The following is a 20,169-nucleotide window of genomic DNA, read 5'->3' on the forward strand; positions in this document are numbered from 1 at the left end:
ACAGGGGTTGAAAGTTTGAATCCATTACAAATGCTTTGAAACTTCTTAGAAAGGCATAATAGCCGATTACAAAAAAAAGTAATTGCAACGTGTTTGGAAATTCAACCCCTAAGGGGGTTAAAAAGGGGATGAAAGTTCGTCTTAGGGTGCAAATTTTATTTTAAGCTAGGAACTTGAAACTTTGCAAAAAGGTATTGAATTCAGATACAAGAAAACAAATTTCAGCGTTTTTAAAAATTCATCCCCCAAGGTGGTAAAACATGGGGTTGAAAATTTGTACGGATATCAAATATTTTTGAGAGTGTGGGACTTGAATCTTTGTATTTTGGGATATTATTAGAAGACAGGGAAAGTTATTTCAGCGTTTTGTAAAATTCATCCCCTAACAGGGTTAAAAAGGGGTTGAAAGTTTGTATGGAGTTCAAATTTTATTTTAAGCTAGGAACTTGAAACTTCGTAAAAATATATGTTATTGAAATACAAGAAAAGTAATTTCAGCGTTTTTGAATATTCATCCCCTAAAGTGGTGAAAAAGGGGTTGAAAGTTTGTATGGATATCAAACATTTTTTCGAACGCGGGACTTGAATCTTTGTATTTCGGGATATTATTAAAATACAGGAAAAGTAATTTCAGCGTTTTGTATAATTCATCCCCTAACAGGGTTAAACAGGGGTTGAAAGTTTGAATCCATTACAAATCCTTTGAAACTTCTTAGAAAGGCATAATAGCCGATTACAAAAAAAAGTAATTGCAACGCTTTTGGAAATTCAACCCCTAAGGGGGTTAAAAAGGCGATGAAAGTTCGTTTTAAGGTACAAATTTTATTTTAAGTTAGGAACTTGAAACTTTGCAAAAGGTATTGAATTAAGATACAAGAAAACATATTTCAGCGTTTTTAAAAATTCATCCCCCAAGGTGGTAAAACATGGGGTTGAAAATTTGTACGGATATCAAATATTTTTGAGAGTGCGGGACTTGAATCTTTGTATTTTGGGATATTATTAGAAGACAGGGAAAGTTATTTCAGCGTTTTGTAAAATTCATCCCCTAACAGGGTTAAAAAGGGGTTGAAAGTTTGTATGGAGTTCAAATTTTATTTTAAGTTAGGAACTTGAAACTTCGTAAAAATATATGTTATTGAAATACAAGAAAAGTAATTTCAGCGTTTTTGAATATTCATCCCCTAAAGTGGTGAAAAAGGGGTTGAAAGTTTGTATGGATATCAAACATTTTTTCGAACGCGGGACTTGAATCTTTGTATTTCGGGATATTATTAAAATACAGGAAAAGTAATTTCAGCGTTTTGTATAATTCATCCCCTAACAGGGTTAAACAGGGGTTGAAAGTTTGAATCCATTACAAATCCTTTGAAACTTCTTAGAAAGGCATAATAGCCGATTAAAAAAAAAGTAATTGCAACGCTTTTGGAAATTCAACCCCTAAGGGGGTTAAAAAGGCGATGAAAGTTCGTTTTAAGGTACAAATTTTATTTTAAGTTAGGAACTTGAAACTTTGCAAAAAGGTATTGAATTAAGATACAAGAAAACAAATTTCAGCGTTTTTAAAAATTCATCCCCCAAGGTGGTAAAACATGGGGTTGAAAATTTGTACGGATATCAAATATTTTTGAGAGTGCGGGACTTGAATCTTTGTATTTGGGGATATTATTAGAAGACAGGAAAAGTTATTTCAGCGTTTTGTAAATCCCCTAACAGGGTTAAAAAGGGGTTGAAATTTTGTATGGAGTTCAAATTTTATTTTGAGCTAGGAACTTGAAACTTCGTAAATATATATGTTATTAAAATACAAGAAAACTAATTTCAGCGTTATTGAATATTCATCCCCTAAAGTGGTGAAAAAGGGGTTGAAAGTTTGTATGGATATCAAACATTTTTTCGAACGCGGGACTTGAATCTTTGTATTTCGGGATATTATTAAAATACAGGAAAAGTAATTTCAGCGTTTTGTATAATTCATCCCCTAACAGGGTTAAACAGGGGTTGAATGTTTGAATCCATTACAAATGCTTTGAAACTTCTTAGAAAGGCATAATAGCCGATTACAAAAAAAGTAATTGCAACGTTTTTGGAAATTCAACCCCTAAGGGGGTTAAAAAGGGGATGAAAGTTCGTCTTAGGGTGCAAATTGTATTTAAAGCTAGGAACTTGAAACTTCGTAAATAGGTAGTTAGGTAGTAGGTTTTATTCAATAGAGGACATGAAAATCTTCTAAGGGGGTTTAGAGGGATTATATCGAGGACAATTTTATTCAGTTAGGGGCTTGAAACTTAGTAGGTTGTGAACGACAAGTCTCATGCATTGTATAATATTAATAATTAAGAAATGATTAACCGTCCTACCGCAATCTCTTGCTGCATAATGTTCTAAGCTAATGTAGAATATATAACCACCAATATACAAATCCACGCGTACGAAGTCGCGGGCAACAGCTAGTATGGCATACAAACATCTGATAAGGCACAATAAATCTAATTTAATTTGATACGTCTCCGCCCCTTGTAACCGGAGCTTTGATAAACAATTAATTAATTATAGATTGTTTATTTATAACTAAGGTCGTAGGGCGTTCAACCAGGCACTTACAGGGTTACCAGATAAAAATTAAAAAGGTCTGGAAAATAATGATTATGAAATAACATTTGTGCAAGATGCCATCGAGTCGACGAATGGACAAATAATCATTTCATTTATTCGCCATCGTACAAAACACTGCCCAAATTCTTGGGATTAGGTTGCCGAGCGGGCTCCGTAGCGGAGGTTCTGATAAACACACAAATATGTAAATGCCCTTACCGGAATTTGAACCCACAGGATCTCTACCTTCGTAGACACAGTCACTACCAACTAGACTAGGAGGCGGTTAAGTTGCCCTATTGCTGCCCTATTGATGTCTTCGGAATCTTTCTGTAATTGCGAAATTTCTATCTACATGGTAAAATTTCCGAAATTTTATATATTTTTGAATGGGAATCGAAATTGTTCATTTCCAAAATGATAGTTAAAAATGGCAAAATTGTAGTAGTTTCCTATGAAATTTTCCTGATATTTCCGAGAACTTTCCTAACTTTTTGGAAACTTCCCACAATTTGTAGGTACATCTGTAGCCTTGACTGACCTTATGTGTCTTGTTTTGCAACGGAAGGAACACAATTTGGGAACCGCGGAACCCAGCTAGTGTTGAGTCGCTCACTCGTGAGGCACCTCATTTGTACCACTCATTTTGTTAATTTGTCGCAGTACTTCGTACCGCAAAAATGTCTTACTTCACTCCTCTATTCATTTTACTTGATTCTAAAATTATCTTTCTCCTAAAAGTTCGATTCTTAACCTCCAAAATTGCACTCCAATTAAATGTTGCTATTTATTTATTTACAAAGGAAGTGATGAATACATACATATGTATATACATTAAATATTTTTGTCGCCGTTGGAATTAATGGAATAGTCGACGCTGAAAATATGCTAGTACCTCACCTCATTTGAAGTAAGACATTGTAACACCTCATTTTAGAAAATGAGGTACTCATACAAACTCATTTTAAATTGATGTCCTACCCATCACTAAACCCAGCACCAAACCGTAGATTATAAGACAATGGGTAGCACGAAACGGCCATTATTCGCGCAATTAACTCGTTAACATACAAACACAAGGCCCCTGGGGCGGTATTTGTACTTTGTACATTTGTTTTTAATCTGATATATTTAGGTACCATCACGCTCCGCGATTGTTACGCCATATAGGAATCTAGCTAAATTGGACATTCCATAGCGTAAGTATGGAACAACCAATTTAGCTAGGACCCTAAACGTCGTAACAAATTAACAATCCCGTGTGGTGACTGTACGATAGACTAACAGCAACACTTGGGACTTGGGCTCTGTTTTTATTAAACATCCGAGCATTAGCCCGAAAAAAAAAGATATTTTTGATAACATATTTTTAGGGATAATTTGTAATTTTTTTATTTTTTATTGTCAACAACGACATGGATCAATGCTATGAAATAAAGGACTTTTTTATGCATATATAAAGCGCACGAGATAAATCACATCAAAATCAGATTTTAAATATTAAAATTCCGCCTCGGGTCATGTGAATCGCTTGCATAATGGGCTTAATTATAAAATGCATAACGCTCTACCTTTTGAGAGAATTCATAAGCCCCCTCCACACTCGTGCCTGAAGGAAGCGAGGGGGCTTTAAGCTCTCCGCAGATTTGTTTTTCACCCCGACCTCACCATTCCAGTTCCTCGGCTGCACCACAGTCGACCAGCCCAAGGGCATCGAGGTGGTGAAGGAGGCCATCAAGAAGCTCCAGTTCACCCAGCAGCTGAAGAAGTCGGAGACCAAGGATGCCGCCAAGTGCAGGAAGGTGGAGATCACCATCTCCGTCGACGGGGTCGCCATACAGGTATTACCGGTTTTTTGTACAGCGAGGACATCACTAGCGTCGGTGTCACAACACTAGAGCCCCCTCCACACACGTGCGCGAATTGCAGCACGTAGCCGCGAACGCGAGTGTGGAGTCGATTACGCAGAGCTGCGATCCTGACTCCACACTCGCGTTCGCGGCCTCGCCTCGCACCGCGATTCGCGCACGAGTGTGGAGCGGGCTTAGAACCTGACTGACCCGAGAGGTTATTGGGAGTTTTCAGACAAAAGTCTGCCCTATCTGTTTGTCTAACCCTGTATGTCTGTTTGTCCCTATGGTTGGTAGAGAATGCCATTTGGCATTAAGTCCGCCATTTGTACATTGTTGTATATATTTTGTGCAATAAAGTTTAAATAAATAAATAAAAGTGTGCCATTTATAACAAAATTAACTTTCGGGTTATTTCGACTCACAAGGACTATTGAATAAATAAAAACAGCTTTTAGTTTCCCATACAATTTTTTTGATACAGTTATGTTTTTAAAATTAATACATAGTCCTCTTGATTCTAAATCGAAAAAAAAATCAATAAATGTAAATTTTGCGAAATAAAAGACGACTGAAAAGAAAGAGGTATATCAAGGCTTTTAGATGTAGCGGAACTTGTGCTAGATCCACCAAGGCCCTACTTCTTACAATACTGAACTAACACATCATAGTCAAGGTTGCGTAATTGCTCGCGAAAAGTGAAAATAGCCGCCATATTAGTCCGCGTTTGCGTGAGGTAAATAATAAAACTATTATCCAACGCATTGAGTAACTGTTGGTTATTCATAGTTCATAGGAATGCGAGCGTGAGATTTTATGGTAACTTTGCTTGTTAAGGTTTCACGCTAGGTCTAATTAATCAAGGATACTTTGGCCGACATTTTACAAAATGTAAAAAACGTTCAAGGAACTTTTGATTAACTTGTAGGGAGTGCAAGAAGGAAAGTCAGGGTAAGTAACTTAATAAATTGGGATCGGGCCTATATCGTGGGTGTATTCCCATTTGTCCCAGCCCCACGTGACGGCCGCCATACATTCCCAAATTATGACAATTATGTGCGGATTCTTGAAATAGTGTTGTACTGCAATCGATTTTACCCGTAAAACAAGCGCTCACATGGAACTTTGGAGAAATTTTGGAGAGGGCGCTATAACTAATAGACGAAATTTCCCCCGATCTGAATACGATTTTTTCGTATGTTACCTCACCTCACCTCAACTTCGAACATGCATACAGCGATATTTGGAGGGATTGTATTTATAACTTTATTGAATTCTGCAGTTTCTTTTTTCTGTGTCCTGTAATTCAGGTGTACAATAAACAGTATTTGTATTGTCTTTAGGCAACGTGCGGACAGTAGCCGTACATCAGCGACATGATTACAGGAAGCCATTAGCTCGATGACACGAATTATCTAGAGTCGGTTAATTTGACGCTTTTCACCGCTCGCTCAATAGATAGACTAGGAAATGCGGTAAAGGCTAGGGCCTAGACAGGAAGAGAGAACAATTGGACAATAGGCTCTGTTTTCTATATCTCAGAGAGTAAAATGTCAATTTGATTGGCCAAATTACTACTTACTCAATCATTTTGTATTTTACATGATGAAGAAACATAATTCATTTTTTTGTTAAAAAATTAGAGTTGTCTGAAATTGACTCAAGTATCTACAGAAGACAAGACTCGGGTCTTTAACAATTTGAAAAGAACTCGAGTTCTAAGTCTGAGTCGAGTCTTAAAGCAGAGGACTTAAAGGACTCGAGTCTTAAGACTAGTAGTCTTAACCAACACTTTATTTGGCAAGCCGGTAGTACGATATTATGACATTTAATGTTTTTACATTGTATTTTATATTAAGGAAAAACGTTATTAGTTCTCATATGATATCTACTTGTTGGTCTCATTGGGATTCTATTGACACGTTCACTTATGCAAGTTATGTCAGTCAAGTGGCAGTTAGTTTAATGAGACCGTTACGTTCGAGCTTGGTAGAATATCTATCGCTGTTTATCTGGTAAGTAATGTAAATAACTTATTCAACTTGACGTATGTTGAAAGACAGGTCATACTCATTTAATAGTACTTGATAGTACTTTTTATAATTTTACACAAATAGATCTTGTCCCACAGTAAAGCTCAAAATCTTAGGTAGAGTCTGTTCGGAAAGTGAAGAGTCGTGGTATGTATTGGACCCCAACATTGCACGACTCTTCTCTTTCCGCACAGACTCTATGTTGTGGGTACCAGACGGCGATACCTAATTAGATCATTAGATAGATAGATAGATAGATAAATCATTTATTTGACAGATAATCATTCATCATCATCACTCAGGAACAAATATTTGTGATAAGCACACAAATAAATGAGCCTACCAGGATTCGAACCCGGGACCTGTCTACGATAATATAGGGTCACTAATGGCTCCTCTACACGATGGGCCAACGCCGGCCACTCTAAGGGACGCATTTATGCGTTAGAGGGAGCAAGTGATATTACTATCTCATTCTACCGCATGGCTGCGTCCCTTGGAGTGGCCGGCGTTGGCCCATCGTGTAGAGGAACCATAATATTTAACGACTAGTCTGGTTCATAATTGTCAAGTTTAAAATACCTACCTATTACATATTTGTATTTATTAAAAATCAATAATTATCGTTCCGAAAAGCAAAGTGAGATTATAGCCAGTTATTGTGCCGCAAAGAGACATTGTGACAGCGTCAATAACTTCGTGAGTTAGTGTTCGCGTATAGGTTAGTGAGCTGACTGCGCTTGGACAATTGAGTGATGTACCACACTATGTATGTGCACTCTATTATCGGTTTTCTACTCGGGCGGCCACGCTCAGCTGGTCATAAATCATAGTTCACGGCACTAGCGACGTCCGGTTTGCTTTCCGATAGCAAGGCCGCTCTCTATTGTCTAGACTCGATGCTGATTGGATTGGCCCTGACAACGAAACTAAATGTTTTAGACTACATTATCTCTCAGGCCCTATTTATCTTGTACCCTGACATCTCCTACCCTCCCTGATGACCTAGCCAAGATGTCAATTGTTGAATAGATACGCCAATCTAGGTTTAGAAAAATCACAGATTGATATAGCACACAATTTATATAAAATTCTGACTTGGACTGGATTAATTGGCGTAAAAATGCTTCGCGTGGCTCGTAACCATAATTATTTCTAACGTCGCTTTACTTACTTTATAAAAACAAATTTTAAAGAGAAATATTTCCTTATTACAGGAGCCACGCTCAAACAACATAATGTACCAGTTTCCGTTACACCGGATATCCTACTGCGCGGACGACAAAGGAGCGAAGAAGTACTTCTCCTTCATTGCGAAGCACGGTGGCGAAGCGAACGGGCACGTCGAGAAGCATGAGTGCTTCGTGTTCATTTCTACGAAGTTTGCTTCGGAGATCACGCTTACTATTGGACAGGCGTTCGATTTGGCGTATAGGTATGTATATCACCGTTAGCCTTAATTGAAGCCTCGCTTCGTTTGGAAATACGTCGAAGCAAAGAAGTACTTCTTCTTCGCTGCGAAACACACGCCCGCGAAGCGAACGATCGAGAAGTATTTATTATGTTTTACGAAAGTCTTTTTACAAATAACAAGTCTAAGTACTAGACTACATTAATCTACTAAATACTCTTACACTTTCCTAACTTAGATGAGAATGTTACAGTATTTAGGCGATTTCTAAATTTCCTACACCTTCTGCCGACAGGGACACAGTATACGTTAGATACGATAGAGCATTGACGTATAATATCTAAGGACGGGCTAATGGGGCACTAAACATCGTACTAGTTCAGCGGTGCTACCCACGAATTCCAGCCAATCGTGCAGTCTAACGCGACTAGTTGCGACCAATAGCGCGCGTAATGCTAACTCTTCAACCATCGCGCGCGTGATGCGAACTCATCAACCAATCGCGTTGTAGCGATTTCACACCGCTGTCATGCCTCATTAATCTCATTATTATTGCCCGTAAAGCCAGTCCCTAGATATATATGTCAATGCGATAGAGATATCATTGCTGCGTCCGTCACCTGTCGTCAGTCACTAAATTAACGTAACGTGTGTCAAGCGCTTTAGGAGAGTATAATAAGGCTTTAATAGAATACGTGCATCACCAACATCATTGACGTCTCTATAGTGATGTACCTAGAAGAAGTAAATGCCGGTTTTTAACACGGTTTTAAACATTTTATTTGGAATTACCGTTTTTGTTTCCAGGCGATTCATGAACGACAACGGCAAATACATCGAGATGCAGAAGCTGTCGCTGCAGAACAAGAAGTTGGAGTTACAGATGAACACGTACAAAAATCGTTTACAAGTAAGAATAACCTTAAAATGTTAATAGAATCTGTTCGGAAAGAGAAGAATTGTGGAATATATTGGGCCCCATACATTCCACGACTATTCTCTTTCCGCACATACTCTAACAAAACTTCAATGAGGCACAGCCATATCAAATACATTCAAACGACTTACATATTTTTTGAAAAAATAAATCACGATTGTATTTCCTTTTATTTCTGTCTTTACTGGGTTCAAATCCCGGTATGGGCATTTATTTGTGTGATGAGCATGAATGTTTGTTCCTACGTTTATATAATCTTTGTCTAAATACCCACGACACAAGCCTTATTGAGCTTACTGTAGGGGGGTTTGCTAGGTCAATTTGTGTAAGATAGTTCCATTATATTGATTTATTTCTTCCTACAAATTCTGTACAAGCAAAAAGGTCTTTTTTAGACTTTTGCTCTATAATGGCTTAAATTTCTGTCTTTATTTACACTGAGCTCCCAAATCGCATTTTCAGGAGCTATCAAAGATCACGTACAAGGACGACCTATCAGCGTACCTCGCTCGCAACAATCTGTCAGACATCGCCGACTTCAAGGCACCAGCTGACCTGGACAAGCAGATCGCGTCGCTCACGCTGGCCAATGGGTTCAGTGCCATGAATGGTTCTAAGAGTCCAGAGGGAAATAGCAATGGTTAGTGTTAAAAAAACAACGGGATGCACTCCGGTAGTGCTGGCAGAAGTGAAAACTCAATCACTATTGCAAAATGTCTGCAGAACTATGTATAATTGAGGTTAACGCCATCTAGCGTTATTTAGTCGCATTACTTGAAACCCCTAAGCACATCACTGTTAGTACTCGAGTTATATTAATACCAGTTAGAGCGAAACTCACTAGATGGCATTTACATCAATAAAGAAAAAACTCAATGACATTGAAGTAACAGTTTTTCGATCAGGTCACGTGTCCGTTTTAGGTCTTACGGTCACGTGACACCCCTCGCGAGTTTAACATTTTTTACCCATCACAAAAAGTGCACAGCGCCGCTAAAGAAGTTTTCACTTCAAAAATTATACATTTAAGGTCATTGTTTACAACCGACTGGCGAACAACATTAACCGTGCAAGATGTAGTGTAGTATAGCGATTAATTTAGTTTTCAAAAACCAAGTGCTAGTTTTAAAGTTGAGCAAGGTGAAGGCTCCGCCGGAAGACCAGAGGGCCTAGTCAAGTAATAATCATTATAGTAAACACCAATCCAAACAAATAATCTGTAGAAATGATCACTTGATTTAGCGATCAAATCTATTATTCCAATACGTTTTCACTTTTCGATTGGAATTTGTCATCTTGGTGGCCCCAGTTATGTTAGAGTACATTTATTGTACAAAATCTTCTGTATCTTTTGCTTCATGAGCCAAATTGTGATAGATAATAATAATATTACGTTCCTCAATTATTAAAATCTTTTTTTGTTTATTATTTCTAGGCCAAGATGCGCTGTCGCACAACTCATCCACAGACACGTTCAACTCCACCAACGACAACAACCTGCTGCTGTCGACGCCGCCGCCACAACACAATGGGAAGACGAACTTCAGCACTGGGTGAGTTCACGGTTAATTACCGGTTTTTGCAACACTAGTGTCGTATCCCCTTGTTTCATTGTGTCAATCGGATGACAAGTTAAAGTCGTGAAAACTTCCCAGGCTCTATTTATATAATAATCATCATCATCGCCCACTGCTGAGCATAGGCCTCTCTTCGAGTACGGCACTTATCCCGGTCCTGAGCCAATCTCATCCAGAAGTGACCAACGATCTTCCGAATATCGTCCACCCAACGAACCAACGGACGCCAGGCAATCTTTTCGTCTGAAAGCGCGAAAGCGGCCACCACTCCATTAACATTTTGGCCCACCTGCCATCACTCTGCCTGACAACATGTCCCGCCCAGCTCCATTTATATAATGTGTACAAGTATCTTATTCTGTAAAAAATGTAAAAAAATTAATGTTAGATATTATTTATTTATTTAATCGTATGGACAAGACAAACAATAGATGTTAGCTTATATGGTATTAGAGTTTAGTTCCTATTAGAGAGGATTTTACCTTTTATGAAAACTCCATAAACTCATCAATAGATGTTGACAAGTATTGTGGTTGTAGACTGCTACATAACACTTTGCATGTGTGAGAAATAATTGTCTAAATAACAGTTGTATTCTTGTGGCGTTATTCATAAACGGCTGCTAACTTAATCAGTTGATGATCGTCGTTTATCTCTATCTGTCGTTATGCCATAGAGAGGGACAAACGACGATCATCAGCTGATTAACTTAGCAGACGTTTATGAATAACACCGTTGGTCGTTAAACGAAATAATGGATAAAATTATACTGACCCAACTTTTACATCACATTTCAGCAAGCTCCTGGGAGATTTGTCAAGCAAGAACCCAGTCGTTGGCACCAAATTGGAAGGCCTATTGCTTAACTCTGACTCGGATAGTGGTAAGTAATACCTCCCAAGTCCCAATGTCCTTTTAAAAGGACAAAATCAAAACGAATTTTGAACTGTAATGGAATAAAGAAGCTTCGAAATTCAAAACTGCCAGGATGGCTCTGGGACGTAGGAGGATACTGTAGGTACCTTATTTTGCCTTCAGTATTTACTGCACTTATAAAGAATTAAAACAGATTTCGTAAAAAGCTATAACAATTCGAACAGAACGGTGAGAACGGGCCAAAGGATAATGAGTGTACGAAGCAAAACTACCAAAACGTAAACGTGATTGGCTTTGTTAAATGCTTGAGATAAGTTTACTTGTCTATCCCTACAAGTTCTGGGAACATGACATATTTGTTTTGTTACAGATTTCGACCCACGCGCGTTCGAGGCGGAAACCACCCCACGCTACTCTACGCCGCCCGACCAAGGCGTCACCACCACCACACCACCGCTGCGTAAGTATACGAACATACTATATTTAACTGAATATTTTGAATGTTAGCTATGTGCGATATGCGTGAAGGGTGAATTAAAACATGACCATCACGCTCATCATGGCATTCATGTGACTTTCAAGCTTTCATGCTAATAGTCTCATAGCCGCCATGCGGGCGCCACTGTACGCTTATATTAAAGGCTAGATCGTCGTCAGTCATAACTTATAACTCTTATAAGAGTTCTCAGCGTGGTACGAGTATTAGTTGATTGTCAATTCATTTGATAAAGTTAATCCAAATGTTAAGTTCTAGTAACTTAAAATTTTATTTCGTTTGTTTCAGTGGCGCCTCCACCAAAAGCGTCGAAACGCCAGAACACGCCACAACAGCCCTCCCCGCAGCACCCTCAAACCCCCCAACCCCCCGTACAAAACGGTAGCGACCTCTTCGGCTCCACCCCCTTCGCCGTCTCCAACCAATACACCCCTCAACTAACCTCACCCTTCGCCACCACGAAAACCAACCAACCCAACTACGACATTTCCGATTTTAACCTCCAAACATCGGTTTTTAACAACACTTCGTTCACAAACGGCCTCAGCGGGTACGACCCTATCGAGCAGAAGAACAATATCTTCGGCAACGGTTATGGGACCGCTTTCAATGGCTTCGGCAATCTCAGTGAGAAGCAAACGGTGGAGCTCGACAGCAATTTCAACGGGTTCCTAGATAAAACTATTTCGGAGATGAAGGTAAGTGTTTAACTCTTCTAGGGGCCGATTTTTTAAATTCGACCGCTCGATTTCGTGTATTTCGTTCAGTAATATCTCCACTACTAGGCATGTAAATTCTACTAATAGAATTGAAAACGAGTGACCAATACCACTAGATTCCCAATTTCTATAGCTCGTATTTCAAAAATCAGCATTCCGCCGTTTTCCAACGATTTTCGAGTAACGAAATTGAGCGATCGAACTTCAAAGATCGCCCCCTGTTATATTTTACGCTTTAGAAAATAGTTGTCTATTTAGTGATTTTTTTTATCAAGCAGATACTTACGTGTGCAAACGATACTACATTATTTTAAATTATAACAAAAATGGAAACATTCACCGCTTCGGGCAATGCGTTATCTCTAACTTCCCTTGAAATGTGATTCTTCATATTGGAATCATTTATTTGCCATACAATTCTGGGCTTAATACATAAGACTTCATTTTAGGAATGATAGAGTTAGACATAAAATCATTAGGTTGTTTTATTAAAGAATATTTAGTATTTTAATTTGTTTTCTACAGCTCTGCGAATGGTGAGTTGTAGCTGTAACATTTTTTTTCTTCGTATTTGCCTAATATCAAGTATTTTAATAAAAATCTTGCACTTGTGATTCTAACAGTTACATATTGTATGATTGCTATAATCACAAAAATGCCCCACTGCTAAATAGGCTTACCTTTGTAATTATGAGAAAATATTGTATTGTATTAGTTGTAGTTACTTAGTATTATATGTACTTAATATGTACTTAGATCTACTACTTATATAACTTTATTTCATTATATAAGTCAATAGGCGCTTTTATACTTTACCATGGTCACAATCTCATTTGGTTCCTCTGCTTTAGTGTTACGATAAATCGTGTTATTGCGAATTAACTGCAACGGTGAAGCATAAAAGCGCCCTTTCACTACTTAGTATAAAACTAAATCGCTTCCCGCTGTCTGTCTGTCCCTATGTATGCTTAGATCTTTAAAACTACGCAACGGATTTTGATGCGTTCTTTTAAATAGATAGAGTGATTCAAGAGGAAGGTGTATGTATAATTTGATAACCCGTGTGAAGCCGGGGCGGGTCGCTAGTATAATATAAGAAAATGTTGGATTATTCGTTAATGTTTCTTACAGTTTTTTTTGTTCTCAGGATGGGTTCAGCAGAGGGATCACCTTTGGAAACGATGATTTTTCAATAGACAACTTTGACCCATTGAAGAAGAATTGAGTTTTACCGTTAAGATATAAATAAAATAGATGAAATTATAGTTAATGAAAATATTGCTTTCATCCACACAAACTAAATGTAATTAATGCAAGATTACAAGAAAAAAAAAATATTTTATAAGCGTTGCGTGGATTTAAACGATGTTTGCAAATTGTACGAAATTGTATTGTTCTGTATTGCCATGTTATGGTATAAATTTATCTTCTTTCATTGTAATTGGCAACAATATTATAAATGTCTATTAAATCCTATTTAATATAATTCTTATATAAGTAATATATTTTCTAAAAAAGAATCTCAAAAAACCGGTAATGTATCAAGACATTGCTTTGTTTATAAAAAAAATGTTAGGTATAAATTTTGGTGATATATTTTAGATTGTACGCGGATTATACGCTCAATGTCATTCCAAAAGTGCCTTACATTACGATAACTTTTTCAATTAATTAATTATTCAAATAATTATTAACATTTTATCTTGATTTCACCAATAAATTTTGAATTAAAATATATTTTGGTAGAAATTGATGCTTTAGCTGTGAAGTCAGTATTGTAAATCGATTGTAAGTTTCAAAACTACCCAGTTCGAATTAAATTTGAAGATCGCCTCAAATTATTCTGTGATAATTCTTTTCAAAGTTGAGGGACTTCAAAATGTATATTATATGTTTAAAATCGTCCAAACATGACTGAATTTTATTGGAGGGAATTATATCATCGCTTGTAACCAGATGTAAATAAATAATATAATTTAAGGTCGTTTATATACATTTTATTAGTGTACGGATGACATTGTAGCTTTTAAGGGTCAACATTCCATAAACTTTTAAAATGATATTGAATTATGTTACTATTTTACTCCTGATTTTAAACAAAATATTTTTATGAATAGTTGTATATAATGTGCCCGTAATAAACTGTTGTATCGCCTTGTCTCGTTGGTAGAATATTATATTAAGTACCTATTGTTTACACTAATGTAATATTAAGGCCAAAAGAATACATATTGTGTATTTTTAATAATAAAATTTACGTTTATATAATTTTGTTTCATTGTTTATTTCATAAAATAATATTCCTACAAATTCAGCCACAATTAAGGCGAGTCTGTCAATTTAACAAAGTTTAATTTAAAGCTAGCTTTTAAAACCCAGTCGTCAAGAGGTTAAATCACGTCAAATACAGGAGACGCTATTTTTGACAGAAATTCCCGGCAGTCTGTGCGGAAAGAAAAGAGTTGTGGAATGTATTGGGCCCCATACATTCCTCACAGACTTCTATCTATTAATTTGATTACTATGACACATTCGTGAATAACATTAAATAATCGTTTGTAGCTAAAACTAAAACCGATGTTGACCAAAAAACCGGAACGATGAATGCGAAACAACTTACTACATCACTACTACTGTCTGTCACACGCTTAGTTGACACCGTCGGAAAGAAGCGAACTTTCGCGACACATATTTCACTCGTGTTTTCTTATAAAACGGCAGCGGCAGTGAAAAATATGCTTTCCCTATAATCTTAAATAGTTTATTCGGTATACCGTCACAGTATTATAGGGAAAGATCTAAGTATTAGAGCAAAATGGTGGACTTAAGTGGCGGACAAGATGGCCCGTTGGAGCACGCATTTTCTAACTCAGTTTTTATCATTCCTGGGCTTGTTGTGATTAGTTTAACAGGTAAGAATATTTATTGAGTACTTCTTTAGCTATTTACAGACATAATTATATGATCTATCGAGTTTATCGGCATGTAAATGGTAATTTTTAATTCGTTCACAAGGCATATCAATTGTAAAATATTTGCGTTTGCGTTCGAGATTTCTATGTTAATGCGTGAACAATTGGTTCTTTAGTCACGCATGGATTAGGTAAGTAGCCATTTATGTGTTAATCGATTAGTTTGTCAAACTTTACGCTTTATAAAATACAAGTATATTATTAAATTGCACATTATATTCATGTGCCCCAATGATTTATAACTCAAGATAGGTTATAGGCGTTCCAAAATTGAAGCTCGTAACTTGTGACAAATTGGACAAGTTGCCTTTAGACATGGCTGGACAAGCGAGAAATGTGCACGTGCTAACAAGCTCCCGCACACCGAAAGAGAAAGACACGACCTTATGTTTAACAACGAGTGTAATAAAGATGGATGGAATGAGAAAATTTATCAAAAATAACGGATTTCTTCGTAGGCACAGAAATAAATATGGAAGTATTTTTTGTGCTCCTCAAGTATGAGTATAACCTATCTATGGTTATATAATATCATTGATGTGCCCACGACTTACTTAGGGCGGCCAATTTCACGTGAAATCGGCCGAACGATAAACTGAATAAATAGGAATATGTATATAGGTAATTTTTTCCTTTACAGCAGAGGTGTCAATGATGCATAATAATACCTTAATTATTAAGGCATAATGATGCCTTAATAATACTCCCATTGAAGAAACTCAAAAATCTAAATTCTTAGGTTTAGTTATCGATCAACATTTAAATTAGAAAGATCATGTGGACCTGGTATGTTCCAAGTTATCGAGGTTTGTTTTTGCCTTAAGAAGTCTGAGGAATTCAGTTTCTGTTCGCGCCGCGTTAACTGCTTACCATATGTATGTGTCGTCCACTCTCAATTACGGACTCTTGCTCTGGGGTAATTCTGTTGACGTTCACAGGGCATTCATAATTCAGAAAAAATGTTTAAGAGAAATAGGTGGGGTCCGATTTGATGATAGTTGCAGACCTTTATACCATAAATTTAAAATTCTCCCCTTAGCTTCTATGTACATCTTGAAGGCATGCCAATTTATTAAGAACCACCCAGGATATTTTAAAAACAGAGATGACATGTTTGCAAGAGAGCTATGAGCCCAGTATAAAAATATGATATACCAGCCAGCTTGTAAATCTGATATCTATAGGAAAAATGCGTATAACATGTGTATTGTTTTGTTCTATAATCTCCCTCATGAATTGAGAATATTGCATGGAAATGTATTTAAGAAAGAACTGACTAAATGGCTCCAATGTCATTGCTTTTGTACTATTAAGGACTATTTAAATTTCGAAATGTAATATTTAAATCATTCAGGACATAACTCTGACACCATCAATCTATTTTATTTTAGCTTAATTTTTTTAATGTGCAATTTATAAGTATTTCTATTTTTAATTTTATTTGTAATGAATTGACATTGTTTTATTAGGATTATTATAATTGTATTGCATGTACCTGATGTACCCGTATTATAATTTACAAACATTTTGCATGTTGGCTTTATGTCGACTGAATACTGATGCTATAACTGTATTAAGACCTAATTGTAACGTATTCTGGCAAATAAACATTTCATTTCATTTCAACATTTCATTTCATAAATATATTTATTTAAACTTTCAGATAAATGATTAATTTTATTATTTTTTAATTGGTATTAACACATTCATTGCCACCCAGCCAAACAAGACATCTGCGCCAGGCCACAACAATTTCGTCATATAAAGCTGTAGCACCACGATCCCGACTATCGGGTCGTCCGGCCTGGGAACGAAATCATAAAACTCACTGAATGTGTTAAATGGAATGTGGGACATGCAAGACTCTTAAAGCTATTTATGGGACATTTTTTAACAACGTTTAAATGCGGCACTGAAGAATAAAATCTGGGACTGTTTGCAGAATCTTGGACGGTAGGAAAACTGTTGTTTTTAGTCCTGAAATCACTCTTGGATGGATTTTTATGATTTAGGGGCGTATATATTTGTAAGAACAGGTTTATTAGCGTTTTGTAACAGTTTAATTACAGTTAATAAGAGCAGCTATAAAAAAGAATAAAAATATGAAAATATCTATAGTGGTATTTATTACCAAATCCAATTCTTCAAAGCAATATTTTGTGGCCAGACAAATACAACCTTCAAACTTTAAAGAAGAGAGTGTACTCTCATCTTAAGGCCGACAATGCACTTGCAACTCCTGTGGCGTTGCGGGTGTCCATGGGCAATGGTAATTGCTTACCATGAGGCGAAATAATCTAATTTCCAACACATTTTCGAGGGCAGGGCGGTCCAACTTGATAAATCAAACTATTTTATTATTTAAATAATAATTCTACGCATGTCACATATAGTTCTAACCCTTTTACTCAACTTATCGGGTTTGACCAGTCACCCCCCGTTTTGTACCTTGGCACAATGACAATCAATATGAAAGTCACTAGATAGTCTCTTAGAGACCTCATACTCAGGGGTCACAAACTCGGTTTCACCGAACTCGAAAAACCGGAAAAACCGGGTTTTCAGCCATTGCCAAAACCGGGTTTTGACTTTGATAAAACCGGCTTTTTCGAGGTTTTCGATTTTACAGTTTTATAAACATAGTTTAATTATTTTGATGAGTAACAATTCCTTCAGAGTTTGTTATTATATTTAGAACAACACAATACATTATACAAATTTCGTATACGTATTATATAAAAAACTGCTTACTATTTTCACTAAATATCCCTTAATTTCCTGTACTACGTAGTTTAAATAACATTTTAATAGGAACGTTCCTTGATCTCTATTTAAATATGTTGATTGTAGTAATTATAACAAAATACAGTACAGTTTTCTTCTTCTTTGTTCCTTCAGGTTCCTTTGCCCTTGTTAGAAATGGCTAAGAAAGTGTAGTTCCTATCTGTCCAGTCCATGATCGCCTCCCCCATCAGATTTATTATATCCTCAGCTGATGTAGTGGCCGCAACCAAATCAAATCCCTTGTAACTTACCTCGTTTAGCGAGATGGGTATTATCAGCGGTGTGTGTTTCCTGAAGGAGGACTATGTCAACCCCGTTGTCACGTAATATTTTGCTCAGGCATTCCGTTTCAGAATTGCTGACCATCCATGAGGTTAAAAACGTTATTAATGGAATTTGATGGTCTTGGTAAAGATAGAGTAAATAGAAATGTTGTGGAAGACTGAATAATAGAGCATTTATCCTAAAAAATACTTGCTTATTTTACAAATTATATGTAAAATCGAAATCACCGAAAACACCGGAAACCCGGTTTTGCTGTTGCACAAAAACCGAAAAACCTGTTTTCTAAAATACGCACGGTTTTGTGATCCCCTACTCATACTATTGTCACTGTGACAAGGTACAAAATAGATCTGAAACTAAATTATTTGCCTGTATAATCGCTAGTATGATAATAATTATTAATAATGCAATAATGAGGTAATATTGGCTATTGGCTCTTTACAGATCAAACATTAAACAGTTGTGGCAACTTGGCTTCATAATTATCAATTATATTCATTATTATCAAAAATAATGGCCCAAGTTATAAGGTGAGGCGTATTCAATTGTGTTCTTTACCAATTTAATAGAAGCAGACATTCTAAAGTGATTTCACTAAAAAGACACGTCAAGATTGTTTACCTTGTTTGTTTAATGTTTAAGAAAACGAACTACACATATAGTCAAAGCACATATTTTTGCCACTATAAATAGGTACATTATTTTGGTTTCAAAATCGCTGTCTCTCATGCCTTAACCCGCTCACGTGGCTCCACGTTACATTTTAAACTAGATTACTCGCCGATATCGCCATATCTGTTTACACTGTCGGCTTGCACTTACTAAAAACAAACCCTCCTCAAAATGGCTGAAGATTTGAACCTAGAAAACCTTGAGGAGTCAGAGCTTAAGGAGTTGCTGAAAGATGGGAATCCTCAGGAGCTTAGGAAGAACTTGCTGGATATGCTGAATGATTCTGAGCTGACTGAAGAGATGAAAGAGAATTTGAGGAATATGCTGAGCGGGAATACGCCTAAAGTGTTGGGTGGCAGCGGGCCGTGGTTGGGGATACTGTTCGCGCTTCTGATATTCTCTGTTATATGTAAGTCTAGTTTTGATAATAATAATACTGCTCTACTAAGCTAAATAGCGCTATCTCAAAAGAAAATACATTGCTAGAGTCTGTGCGGAAAGAGAAGAGTCGTGGATTGTATTGGGCCCCATACATTCCACGACTCTTCTCTTTCCGCACAGACACTAACCTTATACTTTAGTTTGTATTGCTGATAGTTCCATTTTCAAAATCATTTGTCTTTGAGATAGCGCTTTTCAGCTTAGGAGGGCAGAATACCCTTCGTTTCGGCTGTCTTTCCATTAGAAATGAGGCAGTTGAGCGGTGCGAGGATGTGTAGCGAGGATAGATAAGAAGTGTGTTGGTTCTTCATCTTCGCACATATCTGGTGGAAACGCAACCTTACAGTAGGCGTTAAGGGCAGGGCAGCGAGCAGGATGCATTTTTATGCTCCTACCGCTGCGCTGGGTTGCCATCAGACCCAGTTTTTCGAGCAAAGGACCGCACAGTAGAACACCATATTTGTGGTAGGACTTAATAATTTTCTGTTTTTCGACGATAACTTTTCGTACTTAGTCCTAAC

At 36.9% G+C, this 20,169-nt stretch overlaps 1 protein-coding gene across 2 annotated transcripts in view; it reads left to right on the forward strand.

Moving 5' to 3' along the window:
* The window catches only part of LOC134659135 (PTB domain-containing adapter protein ced-6), a 96,270-nt gene extending 81,508 nt beyond the window's left edge, over window positions 1-14,762 (forward strand). For both annotated transcript variants that reach the window (XM_063514762.1, XM_063514761.1), the window contains exons 3-11: window positions 4,272-4,436; window positions 7,696-7,913; window positions 8,697-8,799; window positions 9,289-9,466; window positions 10,262-10,379; window positions 11,201-11,286; window positions 11,650-11,739; window positions 12,064-12,473; window positions 13,642-14,762. In XM_063514762.1, coding sequence (XP_063370832.1) covers window positions 4,272-4,436; window positions 7,696-7,913; window positions 8,697-8,799; window positions 9,289-9,466; window positions 10,262-10,379; window positions 11,201-11,286; window positions 11,650-11,739; window positions 12,064-12,473; window positions 13,642-13,719 — 1,446 coding nt within the window. In that variant the 3' untranslated portion in view covers window positions 13,720-14,762. The remainder of the gene's footprint in view (window positions 1-4,271; window positions 4,437-7,695; window positions 7,914-8,696; window positions 8,800-9,288; window positions 9,467-10,261; window positions 10,380-11,200; window positions 11,287-11,649; window positions 11,740-12,063; window positions 12,474-13,641) is intronic.
* The last annotated feature ends 5,407 nt before the right edge of the window (window positions 14,763-20,169 follow it).

The sequence above is a fragment of the Cydia amplana genome, chromosome 24 (genome assembly GCF_948474715.1).
Source record: "Cydia amplana chromosome 24, ilCydAmpl1.1, whole genome shotgun sequence".
In the NCBI taxonomy this organism is placed as follows: Eukaryota; Metazoa; Arthropoda; class Insecta; order Lepidoptera; family Tortricidae; genus Cydia; species Cydia amplana.